The 19,948-nt window shown below is 39.1% G+C and overlaps 1 protein-coding gene across 1 annotated transcript in view; it reads right to left on the reverse strand.

Annotated features, from left to right (window-relative positions):
* Window positions 1-1,315: 1,315 nt before the first annotated feature.
* SLC1A2 (solute carrier family 1 member 2) overlaps window positions 1,316-19,948 on the reverse strand; it is an 80,545-nt gene continuing 61,912 nt past the window's right edge. The window contains exons 7-11 of the mRNA XM_058829571.1: window positions 18,130-18,363; window positions 15,622-15,816; window positions 11,877-12,011; window positions 6,155-6,386; window positions 1,316-2,704 (exon numbers count right to left, since the gene is read on the reverse strand). Of these exons, the coding sequence (XP_058685554.1) occupies window positions 2,630-2,704; window positions 6,155-6,386; window positions 11,877-12,011; window positions 15,622-15,816; window positions 18,130-18,363 (871 nt within the window). The 3' untranslated portion in view covers window positions 1,316-2,629. The remainder of the gene's footprint in view (window positions 2,705-6,154; window positions 6,387-11,876; window positions 12,012-15,621; window positions 15,817-18,129; window positions 18,364-19,948) is intronic.

The raw sequence follows: 19,948 nt of genomic DNA on the forward strand, positions 1-19,948 counted from the left end.
GCATTCCTTCCTTCCTTAGTCTCCATCCAAAGAAGCACTCTTCAAAGGACATTACATCCCAAGTGGATAACTGTAAGCATATTCTAAGTGTTTCTCAATATGTAATTTTGTGGAGCTGCCTAGTCACATGTTGCTGACATTCCTGTTTGTTTCCAACTGCTAAACAGTTTCAAATGACAGCTAAAAGTATATGGACCAGTTTTCTAAAGCTACTTTCAATGCAAGCAATCAGTGTCGCTGCTCCTAAGAAACTGCTGTGGTGGAGAGGCAGAAAAATCATCTATTAATGGGTGAGCTGTGCCATGAAACAGCTCAAGAATGCTGGATACAAATTGGGGTAAATGCTGTGTGTTATTCTTGAATATAACTACCACTCAAGTGACAGCAAATTTCACTTGATGAGAGCCAGCACCCTCAGAGTAGAGAACACTTAACAGTACCTACACACCATCCCAGGCACATTTCTGGCACATAACCCAGTGAATGCTACTTGGGAAGCAATAGCGAGACAGAGGTTAACTCTGGATATGCTAATAGCAATGACTGAAGAAAAGCGAATACAACCTGCCTGCCACTTCTCTGAACAACTTACAATTCCATCCTTCACAAAAAGATAAAAAATCAAATCCTCAAGATCCTTCAGGAGGCCTTTGGGAAAGGCCTCCCCCTCTAATACATATTAGAGGCCTACAGAATTCACAGTGGTTCAATATTGGTTAAATTATATAGGCCATTTTGCTTAGGATTTGCTTGGCCATGGCATTCAAGTGACGAAAAAATACAGTGGTAAGAAAAATATTCCACGATAAATGCTTAAATGAGAGATACTCTGACAATGGACTTGATCTTGCACATCATTAATCATGCAAGTAGCCTTGGCTCGCTTAGGTCCGTGTGCAGTTTCAGAGATATTTATATGAATGCAGAAGAACAAAAGTAGATTATTTTTTCACTTTAATAGCTTCTATAGAGCCAAGTAACACTCTACAGTTAAACACATTATTCCCCTTTAAACCCATGACAGGTCTGAGCACAGACACTGAATGGCCTATTTTCATAAATGTTTGTTTCTTGCCATTTTTAAGTTCACCATATGCTCATATTCTGATTAATTCTGAAAACTTCTGAGAGTTCCCCCAAAATTTCACGAAGCTTGTTCTGTGAGTAGAACCTTCCAAGGCCATGTGGCTCAGCTTTGCTATAGAACATTGCTAACAGTATAATGGTATTCACCAGTATCTTAAAATTGCTAAGTATTAACAAGCACCTTAAAAAAAATTTCACAAGGTGTTTATTCTCACTGCAATTTCTTCTGACAGGTTGAGTCAGACACATGTGCTCAAAGAAACATTTCTCTGACATTACGGAGTTGTATACTTATTACTCTGCAAAAGAGACAGAGATGTAAATTCAACATACTGACCTAAATCCTGAAATTCTGTTTTCATTTTTATTCAGTCCTAACCCTGGAGAAATTCTCTTAACCTTATAAGGAATTTGGTTTAGCAATGAATTCAGGATTTAGCCACTCTCTGAAACATTACATACTTGAAAGATGGCTTTCACTTCATAACAAATGCAACTGATGATCACATTCAAAAATTCTGTGAGAATAATGGGTTCAGAACTTGTCTGCAGCTAATTATTAAGTACTCAGTCATGACATCCATAATCAATCTTGGCAGTACCTTACTTGAGTATCCCATTCATGTGATAAACCCCTCTGACATCAGTGGAGCAGAGTGGATAGTAATGTACCACCTACTTTGATTAAAAATGGCACAACTGAGCCCATGGTTTTCTGTATTTTGCTCATCAGCCATAGATTTAGTGAAGGAACTACCATCCCTGTTATTATACTGCCTTGTATTGTATTGTGCATATTGTGGTCACAAAGCAGCACAGCCCTAGCACAAAATAAAGGCTGCACCTGCCCTGGGACATCTGATAAAAACACACTGCATGCACATAGAAATCTAAGGTCTTCTCTTGATGCTAAATTTTAGTTGTACTGATCTAACAAAATGTCTGGGATAATTTATTGACTTCTATGCATTAATCCTGCCCCTGGATCTAAGCTCAATTTAAAGTACAGCTAGGCACAAAAGTACAGTGCTTGTTATTATCAAAACAAACAGAAATCTTTATGGATGTTTTCAAAAGGTATTTTAGCCATACAGTGATAAACAGATCAGGTATGCCACAAGAGTCACCAAAACACTTGAAGGCTTACGTGGTGGTATGTTTCTCTTGTATCTGTGACCCTGAGTCCCTGTAGTGAACTGTACTGGCACTTTGATCTTCCCATTTTGCAGCATTTACATTCTCTGTGTCTTGAATGAAAGGGGAAGTGGGTGAGAGCGCATCGCACTGCATGGAGCATTCTCCAGGTGCATCATCCAGACAGTAACACAAGGGAGACAGATGGCTATGGATCATTGCTTGGCAAAGACACTACAATGACTTGATGAGATCTTTGCTACGTTTCAGTTACAAAATTAAGCAGAAACTGTAGATGTTAAATAGAAAAAAAAAAAAAAAAGAAAAGAGAAATCTTCTTTAATCATGGTATCTTCTGCCACAAGATAGCTTCAGGACTTATTAAGGATGCAGCTAGGAACTTCTTCACTTAGTTTTCACGTTTCCAAGGCTCTTCCTCAACAACATTGAAGTCTGCAGATTTGCCATTGGTTGCCAGTGTTACCTGCAAGTAATTATCATCAACAAGCAACTTAAAGGCCAAGGCACTTTGACAAGAAAAGTAGTGAGTTTTATAGAGAAGATTATGATATTTACAGGAATTACATACACTGTCACTTATTATATAAGTAAAATGCATTTATTCAGAACTCATAACACTCCCAAATAGTGTGACTCCTGTTCATTCATTTATTATAATGACTAGAAAAAACATTATTAGTAGAAAAACGTTCCGCATTTTCTTTACCTTCACTGCAGTTTGTTGTTTTGTTGTTTTTTTTTTTTTTAAATAAGCGTGTCAGTTTCTACCCCTTTCTATCCCTTGTAGATTTCTCTGGATTATTTCAAAACCAGATTTTTTCTTTTTATTTAATGTAAAAATTTGTATTTTTTCAGTGGAATTCCTTAGCAAAGCTGCATACCGGATGCAACAACATGGAAAATATGCAAGGCCAGAATAATCATAGATGTGTATCTATACAAACTCACCTACAGTTACACCACCTTTAAAGAAATGGAAGAGAAGACATGTTGTGAAAGTATTTTTCATCATACCACTATAACAATGCAGTGAAAGGTTTTGACTACAGTCCAATTAAAAATTCACAGTAATGCTAAACTGATCTCACATGAGGTACAACAAAACCTCACTCTTTCCTGTAAAGATACATGCTGGAATTTTTAGCTTCTAAGTATGGTAGAAGACCTATAGAGATCTGCCAACTCACACTGAATACTGGACAATATGTTCCATTCCAGAGATCAGTATAAATGAACCCGTGTTTCAAGAAAGATATCTCCAGCCAAATTACTTGAAAAAATCAAAAAACAAAAGGGTAAAATGCCAATTTAACTTTACAAAACTGATGTAGATCTTGATAATGTGAGAGAATCTTTCATTTAATTCTAAAAAGCTGGCTTACTTTTTCCTAACTTACCTTGTAAGTTAACATCTTCAGCTTCAAATGAAAACTTAAAGACAGAGCTGAAATTCCCCATGCTGGATAAACAGGATGCATGGAAGCATTGGGACATGGAAACATGACAAAATGCACTGATTTTTGAAACAAAGTCAAGCTTTTTCTTATATAATTGGAAGGGGAAAACATGCAAATACAGGAACAAACAGCTTATTCAGAAATGAAAATCACACAGAGTCATGTGAAATATGATAATAAAAAAAAAATACAAAAGTATCATGCAGTAACAACCACTCTAACCCCATACAAAGGTAAACTAATTATTAATTATGTACATTGACCATGCAAAATTATAAACTATGAGTGTTATACATGGAATATATTACAGAAAGTAAATAGAAAGGGTGTGCTAGTAGATTAGTGTTTCCATATCCTGACCAGAGCTGCAGTAAGCTTTTCAACCCACCAGCGCATTGGACAGGATGAAGAGCTGGCTTTTCAAATTTAACAGCTGGCTGTTTCAAAGCCCCAGATCCTACTCTTTGTTGCCTTCGCAAGTCTAACACTTGGGAGTTGTAGACCACTTCAATATGATCCAAGTGCTCTGCAAGTGCCAGCATATATTCACAGCTCATCAGTTAGGTCACAACATGTCCTTTTGGCAGACAAGAAAAGTGACCTGCTCAAAGTCAGTCTTGTGCTCAATCCAATAAAGCATGGCTCTTTTCACGAGTTTAAAAGTGCAAACTGAGACTGTAAGCAGAGCAAACCTAAAACAATTAAAAAGAACAAACATTTCTAGCTCATAAATCACTGGTCCCAAACTTGAATTAAAGGGTGTGCTTATGATGACATACAGCACTGCTAATCCATGGTTTTGAGGCAATCTATTGCCTCAGCAGGAGATAATATGAGAAACTGAAGGAGAAAAGAAAGTGCAGCAAGTATTGATTGCATCAACAGGCTACTACTTTTTAACTTGACTTGGATCTCTCTGCAAATCTGAGAAATTTGGAGTAGATTAAATTAGCAGTATTCAGTTCCATAAACATAATCTTAAACACAGCATTGTCTATTTAACTTAAAAACAGTTTTCAAAAAAATTCAAAATAAGTTATCCAAAAAGTGTCTTTCTTTCCAGAAATTTTCTTTTTTTCTTCAAATTTTAACCTCTTGTGTTCTTGCCTTTTTTGAGAAATATCAATTAAAGACCATTTTCAATTTTATGTAAGCATGTATTCTCTTTCCATTTCAGATCTTAGTTTTTAAATTTTTCAAATGGAAAAAGCGTGGCCTGAAGATAAAGGGGACAGCCATAACAGAAAAAAATGTATGATTTTTTTAAAAAATCACTTTATTGAAATCTTGAAAAATTCAGAGAAAAATTTGAAGATAAGATGAATGCTGTTTGGTTTTTTTCCTGGAATTCAGTATTACTTTTTCCCCTGAAAATTCAGGTTTAGCCTGCATTCTCAAGAAGTAAGCATTAGAAAAAAAAAATCTTTCTAAACAACATTTCCAGGTAAGCTAGACACAAGAGAAAATGACAGTATAGGATTATATTTCCAATATAAATGGAGATGTGCTAATGGACTTAGCGCAGTTGTTCACAGCTAGATACTGGCTCAGTTGTGGCAACTGGGAGATACAAGAGAATCTGTTTGGATAAATGGCTAAGGTAGGCTGATTGGCAAACCCACTGCCTCAAAAAGTGCACAGCATCAGACTGGAGCATTAATAATTGCCAAAAAAAATAAAAATACTATGAAATGAGAATTTCCACCTTGTTTTGCTTTCTTTTCTCCTCCTTTTCAAAAGCTCTCTCTGGATTTTAAACTGCCCCATCCCAGTGGTGGGTTCTTAGTGAACTTTTAACCACTAACCTCCTGAAACCGTCTTTGCATTCAACTGGTGGTGTTGCTCAAGCTCACTTCACACTCTGATCAAGACGTCATTATTAGTGTTAATATTGCATGTTAGTTACAGCAAGGGTTACAGAGGGAAGAGAGTGTTTGTGCCTTAGTGCCTCGGGAAGGAACGCTGACAGAAGAGAAGCAGAAGCGTGCTGTGTGAGTGCAGGAGCATTCTCATGCTAAAGCGCATTCAACATGTCGACCTCTGAACAGCATATCATGAAGGCAGTCAGCAGGTGACAACACCTGCATCTCAATTGCAGCCATCCTTCATTTGGGTTGGCAATCAAGTTCTCTGTTGCCACAGAAAATTAAGTAAATGTCCATAGAAGGTGATGCCATATTCTCTGTGTCTTGGCATATTCCATAATACGCTGCATCTTGCCTTTTGATATGTAAACAAAGTACATGATTTTTTCCCATCAAATGACAAGTTTTAAGAAGAGTGCAAAAAAACCATCTTTTGAACTGCTTAAACACATTCAAAATGTCTGGGGTTCATGGACCTTGTTGTCACATTGTTATTTGCAGAACGATTTGAAAAATACATGCAGGTTAAAAAATAAAATAAAGCATGCAGTGCTATATACATGTCTCAATATCCATAAATGTGAAAGGTACCTTGCACTCATCTACCATGACTGAGTTGTGAGCTGCAAAAACACATTGGTTTGAGTTGTTTTCCCTATGATTTTTCATGTCGTCATAGATTGACTGAGTCTTGGTCATTTCAATGTCTTCATGCCCTTTATGATGGGAATCAATGGTGTCAAGTTCTGCCTTGGAAAGGTGGTAGACAATGCCAGCACCAAAAGAATCCCCCACTACATTGACTGACGTTCTCATCCGGTCCCTACAAAAGAAGGAAAAGACAGAGGCTGAATGGCATGAGAGGAAGAAAAAGTAAGGCATGGCAGCCCTGTTTATGGTACATTTACTGCATTTGTTTCACGAAGCTTAAGGTATCTTTTGAACAGAGAGATGGGAGCTTTCAAGGGAAATGGGAGAAGCTTGCCTTCCCAAGGGACTTGTTCAGACAGGGAGGATGTTCCAACTCCCATGTCCCAGCTGCTTATTCTCATGGGGTTTGGCAAAGAATGTATGCTAGATCCCAGCCAAACTGCAGAGCTGTGCTTAACTGAGATCCCCCAGTGCCTGATTCTGGAGCTGGGGGTTTCGATATCAGGGTGCCAGGCACACACCCCTGCCCTTTGTTTCATATGAATTTATCAGAGCATTGAACTTAATGCAGCCAGAGAAAAGGATTTTGGTTCTGATGAGCTGTTCTCATTTCTGGTTTGAATTAACAAATGGCCTCTCCCCTTACTCTTAGTGAGCAAACGATGGGGAACAAAAATGCCTGAAATATCTCCATAATGCTTAGGCTATTGAAGCTCCTCTCCTGGCACCATCTTTACAGATGGCCATCTGTTGGTGTGGCAGCATGCCCACTCACACTACGTGTGCCAGAGCTTGGCATATGAGCAACCCAAATATAGGTCATGGCCTACAAAATTATGAGCCTGTGACAGGATTTCACTAACGAGTGCCCCTTGTTGTAGGAGGGTGCCAACAGAGGCTAACATGCTTCATTACAAAGAAATATGTTTGTTGGCTCTTTCTGGACAGGATGCCACTAAACAGACGTGCCATCTTTCTCCTGTCTTGTCTTTAGTGTGGTTCTATCTGTCAACAGTGAATCACAGTTGTGGATTTCCCCTGACTTCAGAACTGTGCCCCAAACCTGACCAAAATTCTGCAAAAATGGGAGCTGGATCCTGCTATCTTTCCTGCTGCAGCACGCATGTTAAAATCATTTACAATCTCATTTGCCTCTTAATATCTGCACTGAACATAAAACTCCTAAAAACCTTCTGACCAAGGCTTGCAAATTAAATCAAATGAAAACAACCGAGTCTAGCTCTGCCAAATAGGTCAGAGAAGTGATTACACTGATTAATTCTCAGAAGCATATTCATGAAGATTCATTTACACAAAACGGCCAGGTTGAACAGCGAGGACACTTGCCAAGTGACAAAAGCTAGCATGTAAGACCTCATTTCCCAAGACAGTGATTAATTTCAAAACAGCATTTCTAGTATTTCTAGTACTAGATTTGTGTGACAGCTCCTTTTTCTGTAGAACACTGAGAAAAAAAGTTCTAAATATATAAAATCTCAACTGATAAACATTCATTATTCATGTTTACTTATGATCATATAAACTTCTGAGCTGATTTTAATATCTTTACTCTACACATCAGTAAATCTGACTTTCTTGACTGTGGAATTATAGTCCCATTCAAGTTTCTCCTCTTCCTCTCAACATTATCATGCTTACATATTTACAGACTTTGTGGTGTAATATCTTTGCTGAAGCAGTTAATTTTCTTTCTTTTTTTTTTTGGCTTCAAAAGAATACCCAGAAGGGAAAAAACCTCTACAGTAATTTCCCCGAGAAAGAAACCAACAGTCTATAGGAGGAAAATGTCCTTCCAGTTTTGCTTCACACAAATTAAATGCATTATACAGTTCTCATCCAATGCCTGTGAAGACTATTTTAAACCTGGTCAGAGTGGTAGAATAGGAAAATAAGACTTTCTGGTGTGATTTTTAATTAAGACCGTTAAATACACTGAACCTAGCAATACAACTCTACAAAAAGAACACCTACTTAATTTTTTTGCATGAGTGGTATTAAATTTTGAAGGGATTCACTGATGCCAAATGACAGAGGGATAGTATAGGATGCCAAAGAAATGAGGTGGACAGAATATATAAATATAATTGTGGCAGAATTCAAATTCTGAAAGGGTCATTTGAGGAGATGCTCCAGCTCCTGCACACGTACCACTAGCTGAGAGATTCAGCAATAAAAACTGCATGCTGATGCACAATGCGTTACACTGAGCGATCCGAAAGAAACCAGGAAGTTCCTTACAATAGAAACAGCAAAGTCTCAGCTGTCAGGAATCAACAGCAAAGTGCCACTGACCTCTTTTGGGGCAAAGAATACCCTATGAAGAACAAAGACAACTGTACTTACTCTTTCGTTAAAACTAACCAACCAATTAATTCCAGGCAAGCAGGATGACGTAAAGAAAACAAATAAAGGAAAGTTGCAGTCTAGACCCTGTTCATAACACCCAGACTTCAAGTGGGTCTAAATATTCTGACTCCGACCTAAGCCTTGGATTAGACCTAGATTCAGAATATTCAGACCCGGAGTCAGAACTGAAGTAATCTTTTTCTGAGTTACTGAATGAAAGTTTAAGTACCAGATCAGCTGCTCAAGCTTGTTTTCCCTAATTCCTCTCTCTTTGCCACAAAATGCAACTAATCTGGTACCACTGATATTTGCTAAGCTTGTCAGCTCACATCTGGAGAGTAAGTACCCAGTTTCTGGCTCAAACAAAATAAGCTCATTTTATTCCATCTGTTGGCATTTAATTACTGTCCTAAAAAACGCCACTGCTGTGCTGTGCTTGGTTTTAAACTGTAGGAGAGACTGTAAGAGTTGTGAAATCCTGGGAAACTTGCCTGGTTGAAAGAACTTACACTGGGTATGTATGCACAGGAGGTAGAAAAATTGAACAACCCAACACATATTGGAGAGGCTTGAGAAAAAAATCTATATAGAAACTTTTAAGCTCCAGTTTGAAGGATAGACTGCCAAGTTTAAGGATTTGACATAAAGTGATTTTTGTGTTACGCAATGACTAAATCATGTAAAATTGGTTTTGGTAAGACCACAATTTCAGACGGTGGTAGTAGTGTAAAATCAGCTGATGTTCTGATATTTGCTTCTATCAAAAATAATGAAAAACTCAGAGTAGAGTATTTTTTAAAATCTTTTTAATCTGAAATTGAAATGTTATTGAAGGGCTGTTCCAAGTATTTCTACATGGCTGGTTGCATTTACTAATGTATTCCAGCAAAGCAGCTGGAATTGGTTCTTAAATACTTTAACCTTCTCTTCTACATTCTGTTAGAAATACTGCTGTAACATTATTTAATGTTTGTAGGAAAAGAAAATGTGTTTTTATGACATTTCATTTCAGATATTCTTTAGGTTTGGTTTGTGCATGCAAAAGCTTGCTCGGAAGTTGGCCTGCGTGCCTTTTCTTGACATAGCAATATCAGCAGCATCATTCCTCATAGTTCTTTAGATCATTATGGGTACCACAACACAGCCACTGGAAGATGGAAAATGAAGCTATTAGATGTTGAAAATAGATTAGTAAGTACAGCACTTTCACCAACAAACAGTATCTTGACTTTGCAGCACCAGTGACGTGACACAGAGCTTTTCACCTCTTCTTTTTATCTTTTTTCCTTTTACCTTTCAGCTCTGAATCATGCTGCACTGGCACTGCTGATCAGTAGGCCATGAGGATCCAAACCCAGACGTTTGGGCTGAAAATTCTCTTGCCTTCCATTTATTTTGGAAAGACATATTGAAGTATTTCTTTCAGAATTCCTATCCTTCCTCTTCCTACATTCATCATGGCTACAACTCCACAGTATGGAAGTTTTTATTTCTTAAGAAAGGTTGGATTAGCCAGTGGGAATTGCTGAAATGCAACACCCACTAGTGGATCAGAACTGCTGATAAACTTACAGCTCTGAGGCTTGCTAGTGTAGGCAGAGCTTCTCAGTCCACAGGAATATTTTAAAAATACATTTCCCTTAAAAAACCAAATAAACCACAGGCTCCTTTTGCACATCCTCCTACCAGCTGCAGAAACCTACCTATTTGCCTTACTTGGAGAGCCAAGAAAAACAGATGTTTAAAATATATTTTTATATTTTTTTTCTCTCCTTCTTCCAGCTGCAGATTCCTATACCACTTTCCTGTTTTCAACTATGACATCATAAATATAATAAACTCACTGAATATCACATCCTTCTCTATGCCTTCCGTACCTTCTCATTTCACCATTCTGTGTCATGGTATCATGAAATTCAATTATATATAAATCATATAAATAAAGTTTTCCCTTTGCCTCCTCAAGCTCTAAATTCCTCTTTCTTTTTTCCCTGAAGCAGAAATCAGAGCTGCATGTTATCCTTTAAAATTCTTAGTGACAGATAGACCATGCCAGTAGACCCAAAGTACATGTTAGAGGATTAAGTTCTTGAAGTTTTCTCAATAAGCCGAAAGATAATGACAGAAAATTAAACTTCTATTTTATCTGCACATGTTCATTCTCAACTCTGCTATTTCTTCTTGCATAATTTTAATTGTGTTTCTGGAACTGAAAGCTACCAGAAGCAGGCTGCTGAGGCTGCTAGTGTAGGAGAAAACACACAAATAGTACAGTTATATTTATGTCTCCCTTTCTGGGCACCTCAACTGGGACAACAAAAACAGATGTTTTTACTACTTAAAAGAAAATTAGGGGAGAGCTGGCTGTTGACCAGAATATACCAGAATATACTGTGCTGCAGCAGTACAGGACAATACAAAAGTGTCTCCAGAGGCCAGTACAACTTAAGGGCTACTGAGCCTATTCCAGCTCTGCACAGATGACAGAAGGATATCCCAGCTGTCAAATGACAGCAAGAGAAAGGATGTGGCCTGGCATACCCTCTCTCTGTATTTTCAGCTTCTGTATTCAAGTGTTGAAGACCTATAGCCTCAGAAAACAATATGTGTGTTAGCTGTTTCTTGCTGGAGGACCTGCAATGGGACTGGAGGACTTTGATCACAAGTTCTTGGAAATTAAAGCCATTCTTTCTAGTTTGAATGATCTGTCCGTAAAATGAAATGAGGGAATTACCTTCTTTATTTCAGTTTTCATTCTTACTTGTCTTTGTTCTTTGTCCTGCCCTGGAACAGGCTCATTTTAAAGGTATTTTACTTTCTTATACACAATAAGAAACCGACTTTCCCCCCTACAAGTATAAAACATTTGATACTACAAATTCCCAAATCACTCTATAACTTGCTGGCAACATCCTGATGGAACTTGCATTTTCAGCGTTCATCCTTCGTTTTAGACCAGAACTATAATAAACGGAAATACGAAAGCAAAGATTAGAAAACTGCTCTTGAGTGACAGGCATCCTTAGGAGGAAGATAATATAAAAGTGTCAGCTCACAAGTGTGCCATGAAGACCCTTGGCTCACAGAAACTGATTTCAGGAGCTCTGTAACGGTTTGTAACAGCTGAGAAGCTGCTTTCAGTGTCTCCTGCTTCACTGAATAGCCCATTTTCTCCTTGGATTTATCTGTAGAGGAGAGACTCAGAGTTCTTTAAGACCAATGACTGTAATGCACTGTGGACAAACATTACTTCACTACCTCTTCTGCACCGAGCAGGGGAGTCAGCACAACTTACAAAAGCCAGTCAACAGCAACAAGCAAACTGATGTCCTGGGTAGGGAGACCCACTGCAGTCAGGATCAGCAGCATAGTGACAAGTCCTGCGCTAGGAATGCTGGCAGCTCCGACACTTGCAAGGGTGGCAGTCAAACTGCAAAAACAAAAATCAAATGGAATTAGCAGGAAGAGAACACACACTTCACTTGCATACTCGTGTGACCATTAGGAAGGTCATATTTTGAATGTGTTCTTCCCATAAAACACAACTATATGATTAACCAAGGTAAGTTCAAGTCCTATTTTTCACTCTTGTGTTTCTCTAAAAATATTTATTAGCGGAGGCCAGATCTATGGGGTTTGTTCCAAGAATTGGAAGAGGGATGTCTGGAAGCTAGTTATGACATTCAAATCTGTGTTGTGGTGCTTTCTAAACTCAACAAACTTATTCAGGGTTTTGAATCCTGAGTTTTGACCATTCAGACATGCCAGTCTGGTGACTACAGGTTGAATTTTCAGGGTGATTCATTTCTGCTTATTTATATTACCTGAAGACTGAATTGTCTTCAAGTAACTAAAGGCTGAGGGAAAACAGTTATTATTAAATAAAGAAGAAGCCTGGTATCCAAAACTCCCAAAATACAAGCCAGTGGTGTACCAAGCCTGGACACAAATCACCCTAGATGATAAAGCAATATTGATCTGATTGTTTCATAAATCCAAAACTGTGCTTATTTTTACCTCTTACATTTTGATGAAGATCAATGGAGTGAAAGTCTGAGCTTCAAATGTTTGTAAAAATACAACACAGACCATAACAAATATCAACATCATTGGGCAGTCCCATAAAGAATGACAAAATAAATAAATTTGTAAGAGCGAAAGTCAAGGGGAGAAAAACAGGGAAGAGAACGAAGAGAGGCAGAAGCAGAGGGAGAGGAGGAGGGTGAATAAAAAGGAAACCAGGTGAGAGGGACCAATTTGATTTTTATTTATGCCTCAACATATGCTATACAGGAGGTGAAAAACTACTATAGGGGCTGTACACATGCTGAAAGCCCTAGCACATGCCAGGTGTTAGGGAGGCAGGAAATGGAGGGAGGCTCTGTCTCTAGGGGGATTTCATCTGGAAGCCAGTCAGGGAAAAGTTCCACAATTGGGCTGCCCAGGAAAAAATGCCCAGGAAATTGGGCTGTGGGTAGAGCCTTAGCACACAAAAGCAGTGAACTGCACCACAGCAGGTGCCAGTTCCTTAGGGTTTCTTGGAGGGACCAGGGGCTCACCCACCACTTGTACCCAACAAATCTGAAAGTGCTTCCAATACAGAAGTAGGGGAGAAGAGACTACAGGAAATATTTTCCCATTAGCCCCAGAACTCATCTGTGAGGATGTTAGCCTGATTTAGAGCTGCCAGATGCTGTCTGATTGGGTCTGACCCAGGCTGCAGTGTGTTTGTCAGGTGTCTGGGTTAGAGCACAGCCTGGCTTACTAAACACCCAGATAGCTCCAGCAGGTGTGCAGGCAGGATGCTCTGCTCTGCTGTCAGGCTTTGCACGTGATGCCAGATCCTCAGGCACTTCCAGCCTAAACTGGTAAGGGATTCCTTCCAAACTCCGTGAGGAAATGCTCCTGTCTGCCTTCCCACAGCAGTGCTTTCAGACCTGGAGGGGAATGAAGCTAGCACTATTCAGAACTAAACAGAACCTGTCTTAACTACCAAGATCACCATTTCCCAAACACAGAAAATCAGAGGAATTAAATGACCGGTATGAAGTAACTAAGTCTGGTCAAAGACTAATTAAGTCTTTATGAGCTCTGGGTAATTTGAATATTCTCAGTATCACAAAATGCATACACCAAACAAAACCTAATAACCTTTCCTTCATTTGTACTGTCATCTCAAGGGATAATTCTTGTCATATTGCTGTAGCAAAAATGCATGAAGAGGAAAACCAGTGGTTTTACAAATCGACCAAAGTTGCTCCCTGCTTTGTAAATGTCAATCACAAAGCTGCATACACCAGCCTTGAAATGATGAGATCAGGAAGAAACAATTGGTCAGTCCCTCAGAGGAAGAGGAGTAACTCAGGTTCAAGCCTACCAAATCTAGACAACAGCAGATTCCTGATTTGAATTTCCCTGGTCTCAATTTAGTTTAATATGTGGCATCTCTGAAATGACTGTTTTCAGTTTTAGGAACAAATATGGATCATGCAGGTCTAGCATCTGCCTTCATTAGAATAGCAGCCCTGAAAACCTTTTACAAACTTGGCTTTACTATTTCAGGAGTCAGGGCAGGAAGTAAACTAACAGAAAATGTAGAACTGGTATAGCAGGGCAAGAAACATAGAATTAGACATCCCTTTGCAGGAGTTCTTTAGTGTTAAAAAGGTTTAATAAAAGAAAACTGTGTGGGTGAAAACGGCAGGAAGAAGACAAACTTGGCAGCCTTCATTTGTGGTTTCCATTTCAACTATTCAAAATGTTAGACCTGCTACCTTCAAGTTAAAACTCCCTTACAGTAAACAGTCTTCAATCACTCTTATCCTTTTTTAATGGGTACTTTCTTTTGTCCTTACAGATGCTCAGCTTTCTTCTGTATAAGACAATTGGATATGAAAAGACTACAGTTAGTATTTGCTGGGTTAGAGATAAAAGGTCTGGGAGTATCCAGACCACGCCACAGACAATCTCACTCTCGGAATGGGCTATTCTCAGTTCATTATTTTTTCACCAAAGTCACATAGAAAGATTTTTTAGGTATACTTTTTTCTTTTAGTGTATATAAACAGACGTATTCTAGAAAGTTAAAAGCCCGTATATGAGTTGCAGCATTCCCCTGAACTAAAAAAAAAAACCAAAAAAAAAAAACAACAACAAAAAAAAACCCACCAAAAAACATTTCATTGGACAGATAATGCTTTCTATTACAATTGACACTGTTTTGTGTGCTGGTTTGGACTCTGGAGTAGAGTTAATTTCCTTCACAGGGGCTGGCATGGGGCTGTGTTTTGGATTTGTGCTGAACACAGGGTTGATAAGACAGAGATGTTTCTGTTATTGCTGAGCAGGGCTCACCCAGAGCCAAGGCCTTTTCTGCTTCTTGTACAGCCACAGTGGTGAGGGAGCTGGGGGTGCACGGGAGGAGACATGGCCAGGACAGGTGAGCTCAGCTGACCAAAGGGATATTCCACACCACATGGCATGTCATCAGTGCATAAGGTGGGAGGAAGAAGGAGAAAAGGGGAGTTTGGAAGGATGTCCTCTGTCTTCCCAAGTGCCTGTCACATGTGGTGGGGCCCTGCTCTCCTGGGGGTGGCTGAGCACCTGCTCACCCATGGGAGGCAGTGAATTAACTCCTTGGTTTGCTTTGCTTGTGTGCACTGCTTCTGCTTTCCCTACTGAACTATTGCTATCTCAGCCCGTGAGTTGTCTTTTGCTCTGTGATTCTCTCCCTGATCCTGCTGGTGAGGGAGTGAGTGGGTGGCTGTGTGGGGTTTGGTGTCTGCCCAGGGCTAAACCAAGACAATTGTCTGCTGCAGAAGTATGAAACACAACCAGCGTGCCCTAAGGCTGCAAATGATAGCAAACATATCACCAGAGAATCAGGACCTATATATAAAACATTCACTTGTGTATCATTATTAGAAATCCACGGATTTCATATTGAATCCAACTGAGACGACTCAGCTGCTGAGAAGACATCCAACCCAAAGCATTCACATTTTACAGTCTGTAAAAACAAAGGACTCTTTTGAACTGACCTCACAGTAACTATCTGGCCTCCATCCAGGTCAATTCCATTCATCTGTGCTATGAAGATGGCAGCCACAGCTTCATAAAGGGCAGTTCCATCCATGTTAATAGTTGCTCCAACAGGAAGAACGAACCTTGTTACACGCTTATCAATGCCCAGATTTTCTTCAAGGCACCGGAATGTGACGGGTAATGTTCCAGCACTAGAAAGCAAAAACACATAAAGAAGACATAGTTCAACTCAGTATAACACATACACATAAGGGAGCAAAAATCACAAATTCCAATAGCATTGTTTACATTTTCTACTTCCACTTTCTGCTGTGATTTAAGCCTTTTTTCGACAATTTTTAAATTAGGCCTATATTTAGCTAGAAGTGGGACTGAGGCCAAGACATGAACATGACTTGAGGTAGAATGAGAGCTTGAGAGTGCCTGGATGAATTTTTCAGACTCATTGCTGAGGCTTTGCACCAAGGCACTGAATGTGATGCAACAGACCCAGAGTCTACTGCAATAGACTGTAAAACTGCCTCCCACCCTGAGGGAAGAACCTGGGCATTCCCACCTGGCTTGAATGTACAGTAATCCATTGGATTCTACGTTTTTTGGTGAACCCTCACCACCAAGAAGACCTGATGGACAGCATCAATGGGATGCTTGTGGGATCTACAGAGTTCCACATTTTCTTTAATCTGTCACTCTATTTCTGTCTCCCCACCTCTTCTCTATTTATCTCTCTTCCTTCTCTTCTCTCTCTCTCTCTCTCTCTCTCATATTTACAGTTTAATAAAATCCATACTATCAACTTTGGCATACAGTCTTGGGTGCCCCTTAATTTGGGCAGAGGCATTTCGAACCATTTTAAGAACCAGACTATAACACTGATATACAGACCTGAGTGTGATACACAGACCTCTGACTGTAAGGACAAATTTTAAATTTCTTTGATTGTGAATTCGCTCTAAATGGAGAAATTGGTATGGCATTAAGGACTGAAAAAGCCAGGCAAAAAACCCACAACCCATGTTGTTCCCCGACACTGGAGGACAGGAAGAGAGGATGTGAAATAGAGTAGGAGGATAGGAAAAGATGCAAAAGATGGCTGGAAGAGAAAAGCTCTTTGCACAGACACACAGTGCCTTGCTTTTGTGAGAGTATTTCAGGTCATTATATTCACTTGCTCAAAATAAAACACCTCCATCCAAAAATACTGCTGAAGTGGAAACTCCAACACTTCAATTAAAGCCTTAGATAAATTGTCATGTATGAAAACTCTTGGCCAGACCAGATCTCCTATAATCCAACTCTATTTACCACAGAACCACAGAATTACTGAGGCTGGAGGTCACCCATCCCAACCACCTTGCTCAAGGCATGAGTAGCTAGGGCAGGTTTCCCATGTTTCCCAGGACTGTGCCAGACAGGTTTAGTGGATCTCCAGAGATGGAGACTCCACAACTCCTCTGGGTAACCTGTGCCAGTGTTCATGCACTGTTGCAGTAAATCACAGCAAAATGAGTTTTCTTGTGTTCAGATGGTATTTCCTGTGCTTCAGTTTGTGGCAACACCCTCTCTTCCTGTCACTGTGCACCACTGAAAATGGGCATCACTTCATCTTCTCAGCATGTCCCATCAGATATTTCTGCACATCAGAAAGGTCCCCCAGAGACTCTTGCTCATCAAGGGAGAAGATGTTCAGCAGAGTGGTTTGGGTTGACCCAAAGAGACAGCTGAATTACAGTTCTTTCAAGGCATTCTTCAAGTCAAGAATGCTCAGTTTTCTGGAGGTCCATTTTGAACTAGGGTCTTTTGTTTTCACCTTTTTAATTAAACTGGAAGATTAAATTTTCTTCATAAATAAAACATTTATTGAAAGAAAACACTTTAAAATATGGTATTTAACTGAAAAACATTTTCAACTCAAGATCTACTGACTGCCTCATTGCAAAACACCGATTTTTTGATTTTTTAAAAATTAATTACTGAGAGCTGTGTTACTTACAGACGTTTCTATATCTGTTCTGTGCATTAAAAAGTCTAAAATACTCAGCTTTTCACTGAAGTCCAGAAGTTATTTTGTCAAAATTGATTAAAATACAAACTGAGAGGTTTTTTTCCCTTTCTTCTGTGAAACTAGTAATGTTTGTTTGTTTTTTCTTTCTTGAATGCAATGAGACTGGTCTTAACATGCTCTCCAAATAAACAGAATTATCGCTTTCTCCTAGTTGAGAAAATGAGCACAGAATTAACACAATTTGCACAAGTATTAGGCAAATGATAGAAAACAGAAAGTAGGTCTCCCAGATGTCTGCAGGTGGCTATACAGCCTCTCTAGAGAATCCTGAAGGCAACTGGTATTTTGATTTATTTAAACATGGCTGTATTAAAAATAGTTTTCATTCAGTGGCATAAAATGAACTTCCAGTGAAGATTAGAACAACAGATGTACCATGTCTAAACAGCAGGTAATAATCCACTAAAAAATAAAGCACACTGGTATTTCTCAGGTGTACCTGGAAGCTGTGCCTAGTGCTGTGATCCATGCCTGGAAAATCCCAGCGAGGAATGAAAATGGGCTTTTCCTTGTTATCACAAAGTAGAGCAGAGGCAAGAAGATCCCTCCATGGATGACAAGACCCACAATCACAGTGACCATGTACATGCCAAGTTGTCTAGCAACTACTTCTAAGTCCTTGATTGCAATGATTTTTCCACAGATGAGGCAAGCAATACCCAACGGGGAATACCTGGAGAAAGAAAACAATCATAGACAGAATTCGTCTTGGCAGTGCAGTCACAAAAACTGTGCTGAACAAAACATAGACTGGAGAAGAGTAGGGAGCTCTCAGGCTCAAAACTGAGGTGCACGTCAAGAACTGATGGAAATTCAAGGGATAGTTTTCACATCTTTTATAAAAATAATGGGCATCTCCAGCAAATCCCCCCATCTACTTAATTTTCCATCCTGTCAAATGGAATATGCCTTTCCTGAATAGTTTTCAATCCTGAAATAGCATTGTACAGGAATATGGTGATGTTACACAGGCTTGTATCATTATAAAGAATGGTAGAGGTTTGTTCTTAAAACATAATTTTTACAACCCACTGTTTATCTGGTTTCAGGGGGTTGCATTATTTACTTCAGTTAAAGTATTTGTTGAAATGAACTGTTTGTATATTGAAGGCTAAAAATGTTTCCACTATGTTCTTTCACCAATTCAGACAAATGCTTTTTAATTTATGGATTCTTCATTATTCATGTGCTTTTTTTACTTAGGGTAGGGTTTTTGTCTCCTCAATCATTAAAACAATACAAAAGAAACTGACTTTCAGAATGAAAGTGCTTCCTGGTTTTTGTTAAAATATCTCGTGGTTTCTCAAGCACTGTGCCCAAGGCCTGGAAAGCCTTCAATCACTTCAAATGCAAGCCCAGCTCTTATACCAGTTATCATAAAATCCACGTTTCAATGAACTTGACAAAATACAATTCTTATAGAGAGCTACATGGTGTCAGAGCCAGATGTCTGTTTTGCTTTATGCTTGTGTAGCAATGCCATGCTCCTGAGAGCCTGTAGGTGCCATGGGAGTTACAGATGCCTGTGTTGAGAAATCATAAACCAAATAAAACCTAACTCTGCATAAGGAAGTGTATTTTTCTTTATAAACACACACTAAAACCCCCATGCTTCTGGCCTCAACAAATCTTTAAAAATTCTAAACAGAGATGAACTAAAGGAATTCCCAACATCAATTTCCTTTTTTCATAAGAGAAATAAAAAGCACATCAATAAAAATAAATATTTACAGGGAATTTCTTGAAACAGAAAGATTTCTGTTGCAACATTGACTACTAGAGAGCGTTTATATTGTAGGCAGGGTATTAAGTCTTGGGTCTAGCAAATAGTGTTAAGTAAGAATAAATTCTAGTCCCTGGAGGGTTATGAGAGTATAGTTACCATCTCTCTATCGAGTGGAGATTGAGTAAATATTGAAAGTTTTGTGAATAAAAACAACTTTGGTTTTATGCGGATCATCTTTATAAGATCATCTACAGAAAAGCAGGAGCATATCAGGAGTGCAAGGTCATTGCTTCAAGTTCTTTCTGTTATTCTGCACATTTCCACACTGTTGTTACTGTCTGCATCACTCCTGCCTAACAGTGTCCCACTGAAACACTGATGGTGCTGACGACTCGCACTTCAGGCACCCTGCAGCTCAAGAAATTACTACCAGGGACACCAGGGAATGCCAGGCAGCCATGAGCCACCACAGGTGTGTGATGTTGGAGTGGCAATTTCTGCTCTCAAAGACCTAGGAAACACAGCAATACAA

The sequence above is a fragment of the Poecile atricapillus genome, chromosome 1 (genome assembly GCF_030490865.1).
Source record: "Poecile atricapillus isolate bPoeAtr1 chromosome 1, bPoeAtr1.hap1, whole genome shotgun sequence".
Taxonomy (NCBI): Eukaryota; Metazoa; Chordata; class Aves; order Passeriformes; family Paridae; genus Poecile; species Poecile atricapillus.